This window comes from Rhamphochromis longiceps, linkage group LG7, assembly GCF_057381845.1.
Source record: "Rhamphochromis longiceps isolate RC_006_pf linkage group LG7, R_longiceps_female_GT1.1, whole genome shotgun sequence".
Classification (NCBI taxonomy): domain Eukaryota; kingdom Metazoa; phylum Chordata; class Actinopteri; order Cichliformes; family Cichlidae; genus Rhamphochromis; species Rhamphochromis longiceps.
In genome coordinates this window covers 24160242-24176735 of record NC_140563.1, presented here as the reverse complement: position 1 = coordinate 24176735, position 16494 = coordinate 24160242, and the positions used below count along the sequence as shown (strand labels likewise).

Sequence of the window (16494 nt, the reverse complement as noted above, 5' to 3'; positions counted from 1 at the left end):
ACAATTCTTGGTTAAGCCTGATGGTCATTTGTTTAGCTTTAGAAGGGAAATGAATTACAATTTATAGTTTGCCAATTTAAGAGCCAGACAAATCTAACATTTATTATTTTGAGCCCTCAATATAAAAACCAACCTCATCAGGGCCGCTTCAAAATCTAGTCGACATTACTCTTTTGATAAGTACACATTTCATCATGTGGGTGAAATTTAAAAAAAAAAAAAAAAAATCCTAATGAGATATTAACACTTGTAAAACATGCAACGGCATCATTGTTAATGTCTGCTTCAATACATTTATTGTGCAATTAGGCCAGGATTAAACCAAATACTTCAGCATCTGCATGGGCTCAATATTCTTCTTAGTGGATTTCTTTATCCCAGCACAAAAAAAAAAAAAAAAAAAAAGCCCATCTAACTAAGAGGTAGAAACACAGGCAATTTTGAAACGTGACGACAGCAAACCAATGATTACAGATTTATTTTTTCTCTTTTTTAAATATTGTAACATTTGGAGAATGGGTATTGCAACCACTCATAATAATGATAAAAAAAAAGACAGGAAGAAAGGACAGAACAAAAAGATTAATGCTAATGAAAAAAAAAAAACAAAGAAAAAAAAAAACCAACATGCTCATCATCAGGGACTATGAAGAGCACTTATTAAAAAAACAAACAAACAAAAAACAAAAACAAAGTGGGAATTTAGTGAGCACATGTTGAATAAGAGACACCTTTATCAGTCATGAAATGTTTTGCCAGCTTGTGCTTCATTCAACTTCAGCGGGCCATCTAGGTTTAACGTGTGGTTCACGAGAAGGATCGCTGTGCAGCCCGTTTGTCTACATCCCCGGTGCTGTTTTTAAGCATGTATGATAAAAAGCAATCCAGGCTAGGCCCTGATAGAAGATCACAAAAGCAGCTTGCTGACAAGACCTTATGTTAATGTTTCTAGTTGTTTGCTTTGTAACTAGAATTAGCAAAGATCGTGAAAGATTTGTCTTATTTTAGAGAGGAAAATCCTACATGTTCTTACCATAAAGCAGTTTCCTATCTGGGGGAGGTTTAAATCCGTAAGAAAAAGCAATACAGTGAAAATAAAGTTACAACCTAACGGAGCAAATTGAGAAAAACAATACATGGTTGAGCCACTCTAGAATTCATGTAGCTGATTAGGAAACAGATCTCAGAAAATTAGGCAACAGATTAAACAATGCTTCTCAGCCTATCATCACGGTGCAGGTGGTAGCACATGAGGCCCTGTCGGTAAAAGCTTTCGGTTTATATTTGCAAGACACAAGCAGCCGAGTGCCACATCGTAGTGGTTAAATTAAGCATGGAGTTTAATAAGGTAACACAAGTCTAACAATAAGATTCGGTTGATCTACGCCATGATGCTTCCGCTTGGTTTCTTAGTCTGCGTCGTCCTCAGATTCCTCCTCCTCTGCCGTCTCCAGCCAGGTGAGCCACTGGTTTACCTGAATTTTTTTTTTTTTTTTTTTTTGGGGGGGGGGGGGGAGAAAAGAGAGAGAGAGAGAGAGAGAGAGAGAGAGAGAGAGAGAGAGAGAGAGAGAGAGAGAGAGAGAGAGAGAATATAAAACTTGTCAACTCTTGTGTTTTCTTTCTAACAAACTAAACTGCACTACTGTACCTGGAATAAAGCTTTTCCTTTTCCAGGGAATTCTTGGGTAATGTCTTCTTTCCATGCAAGGAAGGCTTCCTCTTCAATGATCTCCATGTCGTAGAAGTTGACAAAGTAGCGCAGTAGCATGCCTTGTTAAAAACAATAAACAAATGAATTAATATGCACTTAATTCACAACTCCTGCATTATTTATATTTCACTTTTGTAACTAATCAGAGTAATCAAGATTTCACATCCCTGCACTCCCCATTTCTTGTTGCTTACTAGCTAAACTGTACAAGATTTGCTTTACCTTTAGGGAACCCCCGGGCATTGCAGTGCACCTGCAAGGCGTAGAGGGCGCTGACCTGCAGCTCGGTATGGTCGTGCAGGAACTTCTGCATGACGGGCTTGAAGGCCAGCAGCAGCTGTTTCTCTTGTTCCAGCATCTCTTTAGAGGGCGCTGCCAGTTGCTCATCACCCTCTGCCTCGCACAACTCTTGGGAGATGTACTGGAGGAAACTGAAAAAAGATCAGAGGACAAATGTTAGTTAAACTAAAGAACTTCGTTACAATGCCTTAAATGTGTGACCTTGCGGCTATATATTTAGTGACATCGCAGACAAACCAACACTTGCATGCAATTTATAACTGTTATAAAAACAGACTAAGACTATCCTGGGAAAACAGATTCAGTCAAGTCCATCTGCAAATTTACCTGGTCATGAGGATGTTGACAAAGCCTTTATCAGTATGAAACTTGGGTGAAATGTTGTCTTTAATCCACTTGTAGATGGACTGTGGAGAGGGGTCTGCCTTTATCTGCTTCAGCAGCTCCTTCTCCAGCTTCAGCAGAGGGAACAGGAAGCTCAGGCCTTTCCCCTCCAGGATCTCCAGCATGCGGTCCTTGTTCTGATCAATTTCTACCAAGTGGGAGAGCAAGTCATGTATTAGCCAGACAGAACGTGCTCCTGATATGACCTAGGTAATTAAGGTTTCAGAAAGTGATCATTTTAATATGGTCAGGAACAAATATTTAGCTCCATCCTATTAAGATTTCATTTACTCACAATACTCCAACATAACATGCACAAGAAGCATCATTACCTACAAATCTCTTCTGACAAACTGACATTTGGCAGGACTGTATGTTACTGTAACTTCATTTAAATATGAATGTAATGTTGTCTCATTCAGACATCATCGATGGGGGATGGGGCAAACTTGAATATTCACTGGGTACTGTACAACTATTCTGGTGATCGTTATACTGTAAACTGGAGGGAAATGCTGAGAATATAAAATGACAGAATAAAAGAAGCCTAATAGATGAGGGGAGAAATCACTTTGGCATTTTTTCCCAGGAGGGGGTAGAGTAACCCTGTGCTCTCTTCCATCTGAGATTTTATTCCACACTTGCTTCTCCCCCTCCCTTTGCCACTATTGCCAAGTGCTTATTGGTGATTTTAAGATTTATCTGTTGTGAATTGTTGCTATATTTAAAAAATAAAAAAAATAAAAAAATCCTGAATTGGTAGATGGATTGGGGGCCTACCTGGGAGCATCTTCTGCATATTGACCTTGCTCTGCTGGAAGAGGTCAGTGAGCCACTCACGATCCTTGAGCTTGGCCGTCTGCTGCAAGCAGAGCAAGAAGAGTGGGAAGTGGGTTCCGTTCTCCAGGGGGTGAGCCAGCTCCGCCACGCTCACCAGCTCTGCGATGATAGCCCGAGCCGCAAACTGGGCCAGATAAGACTTCACCAGGGGCACGTCCACCTCGATCTTAGGGCACTGGTCCAGGACGTTAAGGAAAGCCTAAAATGAGTGAGGGGAGAAAGAAAATACCTCAAGCATGAAGAATAACACTATGCCCTTCTGGGTTCAGTGACATACGATGTAATTAGTCACAAATAATTACATCAATCTCAGTGAAATAATTGTGAAATAATAAAAGAGCTTTTCTTGTCTTTAAACGTACTGAATGTGTTTGTGCTCAAACACAGAAATGCTCTCCAATACTGAATGAACAGCAGACGTACCTGCATGAAGTTCTCCCCAGTGATGAGGCCCTCAGTGCGGAGTGTGTGAATCAGAGTGCTGGCGTGCTCTTTGTCCTCATCTGGACAATCCAGGGAGCACACAATGATCTTACTGAGCATCTCTGGCAGGAAATGCTTTGGAGCCTTCATCTCTCTCACGCCACTCACAGCCTCAGTCAGGTTCTTAGTGTTCAAGTACTCAGTCATGATTGCCTCCTAAACGGAGTAGGCAAGCACATGAACAGAACTGAACCGTGGTCACTCTGATCACCCAGCATAACAAACTCATCCGTAGGTCTTGTGGTTTCATCTACTCTGTATGCACATGCTGAGGAGGTAAAATGCTTCAAGTCTAATTCATCTTTTTAGTAGCAAGCAGATTATCTTGCAGTACACCAAAGTGCTTACATAAATATATTTTGCCACTTCTATATTTCACCAGTGATGAATAGAAACTGCTAAACAGGGAGGCTTACCAATATTTATAAGTGAACTGCTTTGCTGTTATGGTTACATCAGAGAGTGTAGCAAACCTTTTGGAAAACTGACCTGCAGTTTTAATTCAATTGTGAGTATGCTGTGGTAAAGCTTTTTATTCATGAGGATTTTACATGATTGTCAAGTGTTGCTTCAGCCTGGAACATATGCTTATGTGACAGAAACTGTTCTCCCTACCGTCATTTTAAGAAGCTCCTCCTTTGCAGGAGGTGGTTTCTTGTTAGTCTTCTGCGGTTTCTCTTGAATAGGTGGAGGGTTGGTCTTCAGGCCAAGCTGTGGAGGCTGAGGGCAAAAGTCATGTATTTGAGTTCACAGATACAGCTCTCCAACAAAACGACACTTCAATCTGTGATTTAATGTTTGCTGTTTATATGCTAGTTGTACAACAACCAGTTTTTTTGTTTTTAAAAACTCACCAACTGTTCTCTTAGATTAACTCACTGACAAACAAGTAGACACTCTCATACCTGTCCCAGAGGGGGAGTCTGAGTGCGTGGGGGTTGGGCACTGGGAGGCATCATGGTCGGGATCTGGGGCTGGAGCTTGGGCACCTGGTTCTTATTGAGGAGGAATGACTGAGCAGGCCTGAGGCTGATCTGTGGGGCCATGAGGCATCATGAACAAAGGAGACAATAGTATTAGTCTTTGTATGTAACAAAAACAACTCAAGTTCCATATCAGCTATAAATAAAATGCCCTCATATCTCATAATCGCAGTCAGCGGACCCTGTTGCCAGTTTGAATAAAAAGGAGAAGTGGAGGAGGGACAGAAAAGAGGAGATTAAAGACAGAGACGATAGTAAAAGAAAGACTAGCAGCAGGTTGGATTCCTCAGAATAACGCGTCTTTTTATAATCACTGGGCATCACGACTCAACACAGGACATTAGGAGAGCAGAATGCAGCCTTTACAGGCTAGTGTAAAACATTTGATGTTTTAACTTTGTTAAATCTTTTTTTAGTATGACACACACACAAAAATAAAAAAAATAAAAAAAGTTTTTGGCAACAATTAACTCAGCCACGCTAGGAGCTACTTACCTCGTCAGCATTGAGCTGTCCTTTCTTGCTGAATCGTGGAGGCATGTCCTTGGACTGGACCTGCTGCTGGGCCATGTGGTTCTGGTTCTGGTTGAGGAAATGCTGGTTCTGAACCTATAAGTGTTCACACAGGCAAAAGATTCAAATGATCAAAGACAGTCAAAAGCAGCTAAACAGGTTCTATAATTTGTTTCCCCATTTCCACACAGCTTTAACCTGGAGAACTTTAAGACTAAACTAATGTAAACTTTCAAAAGCAGGCTACCTGGTTGGACTTAACAAAAGACTTGGGCCCCATGTCAAACTGTGACTGAGGTGGAGGGGCAATGTGGCCACCGTGGCCATTGAAGAGTGGGTTGGTGCGATGGCGTCCCATAGTAGGCGAGTACCTGTCCTGAATAACCCCCGGGCCAGTTCCAATCCCACTGCCTGAGAGAACAAAGATGTTTTAAGATGGCCTCGTACAACAAAAACAAGAAAGGAAGTGCACAGGCATACATGATACAGGAACAAAACACACCTGGCATCTGTCCAAACATGTCAGCCAAACCCCCAAGAGTCTCCCTGTCCAGTTTCATTCTGCTGGGCATGAAAGGGCTTTCCAGGAAGAAGTCCATCCTCATCCCCTGAGACATGGGTGCTGGGATGAAAACACCCAAATCCTACAACAACATGCATGACAGAATCAGTCAATAACTGTGCCACAGTCCAGAATTCAAATTCAATATTAACCATTTTGAAAACTCTGAACTAAATTAAACACATTTCAGAGTGGAAACCTTTAACTGTCTGCTTACTTCTCGCATCACATTTATCACAAGGGACTCCTTGCTAATGTACAGAAACGTAAACAGAATGAACTGAACCCTTAAATAATGGACTCGCCTTCACTGCATCTTGACGGATCTGGTTAATTGTCTTTGGTCCGTTATCGATGAAAGCCTTGCGGGGGACCCAGTTGTTTTCTCGAAGTTCCACTGTATCTTGCAGCAGGAAGCGGATCCTAGCGGGCAACTCCTTGTTGTTCATTAAGGATCGCATACGGCCAAAGTACTGATCCATTAAAGACTGATGACAGGATGGAGAGAAAAAGGAAGTGAGCAAAGAGCAGTTCGTAAATAAAGTTTTAGAGCTGATTTTATATCAACGCTGGCTGGGTCAATTGCCTTCACGGTTCTGTCTGATGGAGTAAAAACAATAAATGCACCTACTTTTCTTGCATTTAACAAACTAATGATTCAACTTTGTGACCTATGAATGTTAGTTACACAGTCATTTTTAATAAATAAATAAAAAAAGTGTTGAATTGAGATGTTGTGTTTACACCTTAAGCCTATACACAGCCTCTCCAAACAGCTATAGTTTATGAAAGCTGTCACCTTTGCTTTCTCATGGTCGAGTCTCGGCCCCACTGTTCTCATTATCTGACAGAGGCATTCCAGATCCTCCCCCATATCCTTGAGCTGGACTCTCTTCTTCTTTTCCAGAAGCTTCAGAGCGCAGGGAAACAAGGGAGAATTGTCATGGAATATGTAATGGATCTATATTCTGGTTTATCTTGCAAATAAGAACCCCAGAATTAAAAGATAAGATTATTAAACACAATTTAAAAAAATAAATCCATACTGTCTTGATGCATTTATGAAGGATAGATTCATGGATGAGGTCAAGTTTGCCAAGTTCCCCGATGAATTTAATGTTGCCAAGCATCTTGATCTTGGCAATGGCACGCTGCTCCTCCTCCTCCGAAGTAAGAGGGTTGTCATGTTTGTCATAGACTGAGGTGAAAAGATTATCAGAGGTAAGCAACAAAAAGTTTATGTAACTAACTACACCACGAGGACCTCTTGGGAGATTCACAAAGACAAACGGACTTACTTTCAACATTTCTGGTGCGGTTCTCAAATTCATCTTGAAGCTTGGAAATCAGCAGTCTTCTGAAGGTCTACAAAAACCAGACAAAACCCAATGTTTGAACAGTTAAAAAAAAAAAATGAATTCAAGGCATTTCCATAAAGGTTAACAAAAAGTGTTAGGACTTGCTTTTTTCATCTGAATAAATGGGGATTTTAAAAACAATAGTCATTTTTAAAAAAAAAAAAAAAAAACAAAAAAAAACCCCACACAATTATCCTTTTCAAAAGTAAAGAGTTCCTAATGACTTTAAACTGTGTTGAGCAGGCCTAATAAAACAGCAAGGTCACAAACAGAAAAACTTTGCTGTATCACAGACTGAAAAGAATATTTTGCAGCAGAACATCAGTGAGACTCACTGTGCTCTGCTTTTGGGGTGTCTGGATATCAGGTGAAGTGCCATCAAAGTTTGGTGCGTCCTCTGCCAAGCGCAGACATAGCTGAGCATAGAGCGAGCTATATTTCGGCTCTTCTAAGGCTTTGTCTACAATCTGAAATGCAGAAACAAAACCAGGGAGGTCATTAAAGCACGTAGTGTATGAATCACTCAGAGCAGCCGGCCAAGTATAGATGCATACATTTCCATTTAGCTTCGTTCCAAAGAATACAGATAAGTGCTTACCAGCAAGATGATTCCTTTAAGGACGAGTTTTGAATCTACGCCCACATTCAGGAGCTCAAGGCATAGCTTGTCAAACTTCTCAGGCGTGAGTTTGTTGAGTATGCTAACAAAAGAAAAGAAAAAAAAAAAAAGAAAAAGAAGAAAGAGAGGTAGCAAGACTAAATATTAGAATCTGAACACTTATTAGATTTTAAGGATTTTGACTGGATATAATGATTGCCCAAGACCAAAAAGTAGGCATGTGATATTGCCAAGAAGGTTCTGTTTATTGTAAGGGGGGGAAAAAACAAAAACAAAAAAACAACAACAGCAACAACAACAACAACAACAACAACAACGACCAAAAAAGGAAAAAAAAAAAGAAAGAAAAAAAGACAGAAATCCTGAGCTCAGATCCTGAGCATTCTGTGGTCAACACTGGCAAGCTTAGATTGCCAGAGGAAACACTGTCACCCGATCTTTTGTACTTGTGAACATCTCCTGATACATACAAAGCAGAGCTTAAGTGCCTTTAGCAAAACACATGCCATGTAAGTGACTCCAGCCCTACGAAATTCAATACTTCATTTCTAATCAAGTTGGAATAATCTCAATAAGAGGTATAAACACCTTAATGAAAACCAAAATTATATTCTTTTGGTAAGTCCCTTCATGGATTGCCACAGCAGATCATCAGTAGGGCTGCCACGATTTGTCGACTAGTCACGATTACGTCGACTACCAAAATCGTCGACGACTGATTTAATAGTCGACGCGTCGTTTGAAGCTTTGTAAGATCCCAAAAGACGCAGGAATAAGTAGCAGGATTTAAGAGTGTAATAATGGACTGAAACAGAAGATGGCAGCACAGCATGTACAAGGATGCCAGCTGCCGTTAAACCCCGAAGAAGAAGAAGAAGAAGCAGCTGTGTCCCAGAATTCATAGCGCGGCCCAGCTTAGTTTCCAACAATGGCGGCAGCTAGTTAGTTTTAATATTAGAGATGGCACGATACCACTTTTTTATGTCCGATACCGATACCGATATCATAAATTTGGATAACTGCCGATACCGATATGAATCCGATATAGTGTTTTTTAATAAACAAAACTGTTTTTTAAATATCTTGCTGCATTTTGTATAAGTTCATACTCAAGTTTAAAACAACAACTACACTAAAGCTATTCTGTTATACCTGTATGCAAAAAAAAAAATTTCATAGTACAGCAATACTGATCAATCTAATAAACTTAAACCTACACCATCCTCCCTATTCTGGTATTTTAAAGAGTACTTAGCATAAATATTAAGCAACCTAACTAATAGGGTTCCAACTCCCAGCAACAACAAAAATAAATAAATAAAAAATAGGGAACCACCCCTCACGCTCCACCTCATGATGCTTAATCGACGTAATCAACCTTAATTTGATGCAGTGTGAAAAAAAATGCACAGAAATCAATTATTTTTCAAGAAATATTAAATAGATTCAACATCTTTCTTCAACAAAATTGCAGACTGCACAGATGGTACCTTCCCAAAGGAAAAAGTACTATAGCTTACTAGGGTATATATATTAGACTTAATAGTTACTATATACAGTAATTGACTTCTATTCATTTTACATCAAATTAAAACTTTGGGTGTAAGATAATTATTTATTAAAAGCTAGACATTTTAAATGAGAATAAGAAAGAAAAGTATTTCTTTGTGCCCCCTTTTCCCTGTTAATGCCCTATCGGCCCCCCTGGCTAAACTTTGCTAGATCCGCCCCTGCACAGTTACCAGCGTCAGCTACGTAGAAAAAGATCCTGGAGTAGAAAGTAATATTAAATAAATTCTAACAACAGCTGATCAAGCTTAAACGTGCTGCTGTTGTTTATCCGCTGGTTTCCTCTTTCTGGTGCAAAGTGGGCCAAAAGCAAACTAGAGAGACGGACTCGCCACAGAAAAGCCGATCAGCTGATCGTTAAGCAGTTTCATGATTGAAGTAGCAGCAAGAAGAGGCAGTCGCTCCATATATCGCTTGTTAAGCTTAACGCAGGAATGCTTTACAAACATTCAGAGATGGACTTACACACTTGCTTTACTTCTCTTGGGATAACTTTGTCGGAGATGAAATGCCGGGTTGCTAGCGAAGCTCCAAATGCTATCCAGACCACTGACAGGTCGGCATGCCACAGCCGCTCTATCACGTGATGCATACTGCTCCGACGTGCTAACGTTCTGAGGTGAGTTACGGTGTGTTGCAAGTTTTGTGAGGTGCTTTCGTGATATTTAATGGATCGGATTACATTTTTTATTTTTCTCCGATATCCGATCCAGTAATTTAGGTCAGTATCGGACCGATACCGATACGTAATATCGGATCGGTCCATCTCTATTTAATATTACTCTTATTATTCTTTCTGGGTCACAAAATAAACGTTTAACATATTTTCAGGCGAGAATGTAGCTGTGTAAACCTCAAATATCGGCTCAGTTTATCAGGACACCACATATTTTCAAAAGCGCTCCGACGTTTTCGGAGACGTCTGTTACCCACTAGCTCGATAGCTAGCCGGGGGCTAGGTCACTAGCGCGGTGAGAACACCGGACTCCCCGCAAATTGTTTTCAAACCCACCGCCGTCTTTCGCTACTCAGGTTAAATATATATGAGTCACTTAGATAAATTAAAAATGTTGTTGTTTGGCTTTTTTTTTTTTTTGTATTTTATTTGTTCCTGAGTAAATCAGTTTGTCTGAGATTAAAGTTATAGTTTTTACACAGCTGAATAAACGTCAAGCAGACAGCTGATTATCAGAAGTGAGAGATGCTGGAGAATATACTCCGTTGTCCTGTTATATTTTAGATAGCAAGGAGTTTATTAAACATCTTGTCTTTATTTTTAGTTAGCACCTTAAAAGCTTAAAGCTGTAAGCTAATGATAGTTATATAAGAGCAGATGCTGCTGGTGCAATAAGCTGTAGTTTTACGTCCAGTGGATGATGATCTGATTAGTCGACTAATCGCATAAATAATCGGTGACTAGTCGACTATCAAAATAATCGTTTGTGGCAGCCCTAATCATCAGCCTTCATCTCACCCCATCCCTAGCATCCTCCATCACACCATCCGGCAGCATGTCCTCCTTCACTACATCCACAAATCTTGTTCAATATATCCACTGACCCTCCTCTGCACATATCCAAACCATCTCAGCCTTGCCTATCCAGCTGTCCCTCTGATGTACTCCTCTCTAATCCTGGCCAAACTGATCACTTCCAATGGAAACCATAACATCTTCAGCGCTGCCAACTAACTCAGGCTCCTGTCTCTTTTCTTAGTACCGCTGACTCCAAACCATCATAGCAGGTCTTACGTCTTGTAAATCTTCACTTTCACTCTTGCTTCTATGCTTTTGTCACAAATCACACCTGAGAGTCAACTCCACCCTGCCAGCACTCTCTTCCTCACTAGTACATCTGTCTCACTCTCATTCACACACAGCCCATGGAGACTCCTGCCTCCATCTTACCTATTCATCACCACAGTAAACAATGACCCACAAAACAAAATAAATCAATACCAATAATAAATTAATTAATCTTAACTCTTAAGCTGGTATTTAACAGATTCCACAGAGGTCTGCACAAAACAAAAGTATAATTTGGATGAAGATTAAACTTGATTTACAGACAGGTTTACTGTGGCATCCAAACACTGATCTGTTTAGATGAATTTGTTTAGTTGTTTAGTCTGAGCACAACTGAAATGGGTTAAGTAGCAATTAAAAAAAAAAATCTCTCTCTCAGTCAACGCTTTAAATATGCATCGGGAGTTGAACCTTACCCCCTCACTTTCCTGAAGATTGCATCGTGTCGCTCTTTTTCGTTGCTGGAGTTGACATCTCGTCTAGTGCTTCGTGAAGGAACCCATCTCTGAACGCTTTGCCCTGGGGTTTTCCCCAGGAACTCGCTGTAGAAATACAGAGCAAGAGATTGAGTATACTGGCACAGAATCTCAATTTGTGGTGGGTAAAGTGAAATGCGCAATTGTTCAAGCATAGAGCTTAATACCACACACTCATCACAACAGTGATCCCCGCAGGTCTATCTGCCCCCTCAAAGCATGCAGCAGAGCAGCAATAATTAAAATTAGGTGTTAAATAAAAATAAGTCTTGGTAGCCGGGGATCAGTCCACCAGGGCCTCCGGCTCCTGGCCACTGCCCGGCACACAATGCACCTACGGCACCTCCTGCGGGTGGTGGGCCTGCGGGAGGATGGGCCCATGTCCCCTTTTCAGGCTGCACCCGGCCGGCCCCCATGGACTAAGGCCCGGCCACCAGACGCTCGCCCTCGGGCACCCTCCCTGGGCCTGGCTCCACAGTGGGGCCCCGGTAACCCTATCCTGGGAAGGGTAAACTGTTCCCTCAACGTTTTCCTCATAAGGGTCTTCTGAAACCCTCTTTGTCTGGTCCCTCACCCAGGACCAATTTGCCATGGGAGACCCTATCAGGGGGCAAAAGCCCCCGGACAACATAGACCCTGGGATCCCTGGGACATACAAACCCCTCCACCACGATAAGGTGGAGGGGTTTGTTCTCTCAACATCCTCGAGGTCTCTACAGGAGGCTCCTTAAAGGCACTTAAATAGGGGGAATTTGTTTTGTGATATCCCTTATTTCGTGATCACCCTTAGAGATAGGGTGAGAAGTTCAGCCATCCGGGAGAGGCTCAGAGTAGAGCCGCTGCTCCTGCACATCGAAAGGAGCCAGCTGAGGTGGTTCAGGCATCTGACAAGGATGCCTCCTGGGTGAGGTGTTCCGGGCATGTCCTACCCAGAGGAGGGGACATGCCCGGAACATGTCCCCTCCTCCGGGCAGACCCAGGATACGCTGTAGAGATATCTCTCGGCTGGCCTGGAAACGCCTTGGCGTTCCCCCAGATAAGCTAGAGGAGGTGGCTGGAGAGAGGGAGGTTTGGGCTTCTCTGCTTAGACTGCTGCCCCCGCAACCCGGCCCCAGATAAAGCGGAAAAAGAAGATGGATGGATGGATGGATAAAAATAAGCCTCTCACTAAAAGCAGTCAAAAATATTTTTAAATGGTCAACACAAATGTTAATGCATTGCCAACTTGTTAAATACTTTTTAAAACTCCTTTGTTGTAAAGTGATCTCAGGCTTCCCAGAATGGTAAACACGTTTGGGCAATCTGCAGCTATTATGTTGCATGACATCAGGGTAATCAAGATTTTCTAGTGAATCTCTTCCACACTGGGGGAATGAATAATACCTACTGATTCCTTATTACAACCAATTAGTTTATCACATATTAAGTACACATACAAACCTGTTGCCGACAGTCTTGGGATAGTGCTGAGGTGCACCCCTACCACCTCCTCCCCCCGAAGAAGCACTGCAGAAGTAAACAACACAGTGGAACACTTAAAATTCATGCAGCACTGGTGTGCTTTTTCATTCAACCTTCAGTTGCACTAAAGAACACACTGAGAGAAAAGCACTCACTAAAAATACATTTTTAAAACTGCACAGTTGGATAATTAACTATTGTAAAGAGCTACATAGATATAAAATAACACACCGCACAACACAAAATATCTTTCCAATTAAACTGTAGCACCGCAACTGATCACTGGATTTACAACTATCATCTAGTTTTTGTAATCGCTAGAAGAACAAAGCTCGCTTGAAATCCTATAAGGCACTAAATATACAAATTAATAAAAATTAAACTAAACTGAGAAGTAGTAAAGGTTTGGCAGGGCCAAGAGCTTTATGAATAAGACTCACTTGAGGCACTTATGCCAGTTATTAGAGAGCCAGTAACAGTTTGTGTTTGCTGACAAAGAATTGTTATATTTATGAATTGCATGACAAATTCAATCCATTTGCAAGAAGAAAGGTTAACTCCAAATGTAAAGTCAGCTTGGTAAAAATGCAGTTCTCTGGTATAGCCCTTACTTTTATGTTGTATTGTTGGATCGAATTTAGTTTCCTTCTACTTAATTTATGTGGATTGCATTCAGAAGTTGCTCAGCAAATTAACCCATTATTGGTAAATGGCCTGTATTTATATAGCGCTTTACTAGTCCCTAAGGACTCCAAAGCGCTTTACATATCCAGTCATCCACCCATTCACACACACATTCACACACTGGTGATGGCAAGCCACATTGTAGCCACAGCCACCCTGGGGCGCACTGACAGAGGTGAGGCTGCCGGACACTGGCGCCACCGGGCCCTCTGACCACCACCAGTAGGCAACGGGTGAAGTGTCTTGCCCAAGGACACAACGGCCGAGACTGTCCAAGCCGGGGCTCGAACCAGCAACCTTCCGATTACAAGACGAACTCCCAACTCTTGAGCCACGATCGCCCCCTATAATGTATAGGCTCCACACTCAGGGGTTAAAGTGGGCAGAATGAGCTGGAACTGCAACGTTTAAATGAACAAATATCAGCAAACACAGTATCAGCAAAACTGTCTCTGTGCAGTTTTTCCTCACTGTCTGTCTGCTAGCTAAAGGTACAGCTACTTTATTTCCCAGGGAGCTAAAAGAAGGAGCGATGAAGCCGCTCAGAGACAAAGAAAGAAGAAGGTTATTTCTAAAGTTAAGGAGTACTTTGTGACATTTGAGAGGGAAATTTTAAAGATTTTGTGTAAAAGTATGACAATTAATTAGGTTTTTTTAATGAACAGATATTGGTCAGATATAAACTCTGAAAGGACAATGTCAGGTTACACTATGTTTAGATGGAATTAACTTCAGTTACAATCATTTTGATTCACTCACTGAATTCCACCTTTATATTGCCTGGGTGCTGGAAATTAGCCGTGACAATCCGTGTTAACATCTGCTTTGCTGTTTAACGCAAGTCAGTTGATCACAGCCTGCACACAAAATCTACTAGTGGTCACAACAGACATTAATGTGACATTTCTAAGTCATACCCCCCCACTCTCCACCACTACAGATGATCTACAACTGCCAAATCCCAACCGTACTCCTTTCTCTGTTTAGATGTGGAAGCAGCATCCATCTACAATGCAAGCAACAGCAGCTAGGTAGTTTTTATAAAATTCTTTTAGTTTTTACTCTGCTTGGGTTCTACACAACAGATGCTCAAGCTTTCATTACCATTAAGGTTGAACAATTGTTTCTATTCGTGTGACTTCAAAATAGTTTTATTATTATCATTATATTAACACATGAGGTTCAGCTTCCTTTGCAAAAACAAACAAATTTATTCATACAAAAGACCTTACTTTTCCCCGTTACCTCAGTCAAGTATCTGTACCTCTACTCAAGTGAAGAATGACTGTAACTTTGGCTACCTCTGCCTGCAGATGTGCTGCCTTTATCAACATCCAACCAATAGGACAGAAACCCTTTCAAGGATCAGTCTGTATACCCAACCCCCTTTTTCAAAAGGTCTCACAAAGAATTGCCTGACAGCCATTTTGAGCCTTCCCACATCCTGCTTTGTTCTATAGGCCGGAAGTTCCTGCTCAAAATGCTAGCAGAGGGCTAACCATGGGGAGAAAAAGAAAATTCCATGTTGGCATTTCCTGTACAGGCCATGACTTATTACCTGAAACGAGAAGCACCCCCTTCTGCAATCACACTCTCCACTTTGGCGGCTTGAGAATGAAGAATACTCAAAAGAATAAGAAGAATAGGAAGGGATGGGGAAAACGGTGCTGAGGAAGAGAAAAGGGAATGCAATTAGCCACTATAGGGGCTCTGGGAAAACAAGACAGGCACGGACTACACGATTAGAGAAACGTTAAACAGGACACGATTGGGTTTTTTTTTTTTTAAAAAAAAACCTAAAGACATTTACACGACTGATAAACAATTCCGTGACTAGGTCTTCCGAGGCCCAGCCACTCACAGAAAAGAATAAATAAAAATAAATAACATAAACCTGCCTCTTTACTTAAGCAAGTTATACACGAACCCACTACAGATGTGTTTGCTGAACACTGATTAAGTGGCATGATAAAACGATATTAAATGTCGAAATGTAAACATTTGTGCAGGTCTTTGCTCGGCTACAACAAAGCAAAGGTGCGTCAGCTAACTGGCTAACCTAATTAGCTAGCCTGGTGGGTCTCTAAAGCCATAGACTACGTCACGACATTGCTAAGATTTTTAGAATTTTTTCCATAAACCGTGTTTTAACATTATAGTTTTCTACAATTTACCAAGTGTTAAATGAGAAGCGTGACGCTACGTGGAAATAGATGCTTGGGGTTACACTGGCTCTCCACAGTTGGTGCTTTGTGTTGCTTTGCTGCTATAGCTCGAAAAGAGGACCAGTCTGCATACCCAGCGCTGCACCGTGTTGCAGTGAAACAGGGCAGGGCAAGCATGGCTGGCTAACGTTTACAGCCGATTCTTCGTGTCGCCATCCCTTGCTGAGATTACTTATACAGATTTCATACGAGTGTTGAAGCGAACTTGGCTGAATCTGTGTGGTGGGACTCGTGAATTTAATCATTTAGCGGACCCATTAACACGTTTGTGTACTTTTAAGTTTTCGTTGGAGTAGCTAAAGGACGACGCCATTTTCTACCTTTATTTAAATTAGCCGAGACATCTGCAAGCTAGGCTATCCACCGGCTCTTAAGCTAATATGCTATAGTTAGCTTAAGCAAGCTGTTGGTAGACGTTTCAATTTTAGCTTACTAGCTAGCAGAAGCCATTTTGGAAAAACCAGTGCGGTCGTGTAAAGGAAAGAAATGTCTTACCTTCACCAAAGCAACTTCAGTTTTGTT

At 41.4% G+C, this 16494-nt stretch overlaps 1 protein-coding gene and 1 non-coding gene across 2 annotated transcripts; both read right to left on the bottom strand.

Moving 5' to 3' along the window:
* Positions 1-43: 43 nt before the first annotated feature.
* On the bottom strand, positions 44-16089 carry eif4g2b (eukaryotic translation initiation factor 4, gamma 2b). Its single transcript, XM_085410935.1, has 21 exons — positions 15975-16089; positions 15306-15414; positions 13043-13108; positions 11543-11668; positions 7733-7835; positions 7470-7601; positions 7075-7141; positions 6823-6974; positions 6576-6686; positions 6082-6264; positions 5717-5858; positions 5462-5625; positions 5197-5310; positions 4624-4752; positions 4334-4438; positions 3659-3874; positions 3176-3434; positions 2339-2543; positions 1934-2142; positions 1649-1770; positions 44-1475 (listed from the first exon to the last, which is right to left on the bottom strand). Exons 1-21 carry the CDS (start codon positions 16087-16089, stop codon positions 1410-1412), a joined length of 2895 nt encoding a protein of 964 aa, XP_085267061.1. The 3' UTR covers positions 44-1409.
* On the bottom strand, positions 4849-5022 carry LOC146665348 (small nucleolar RNA SNORD97). The gene has a single exon (XR_014912883.1). It is a non-coding gene; the product is annotated as a small nucleolar RNA SNORD97 (small nucleolar RNA).
* Positions 16090-16494: the final 405 nt, after the last annotated feature.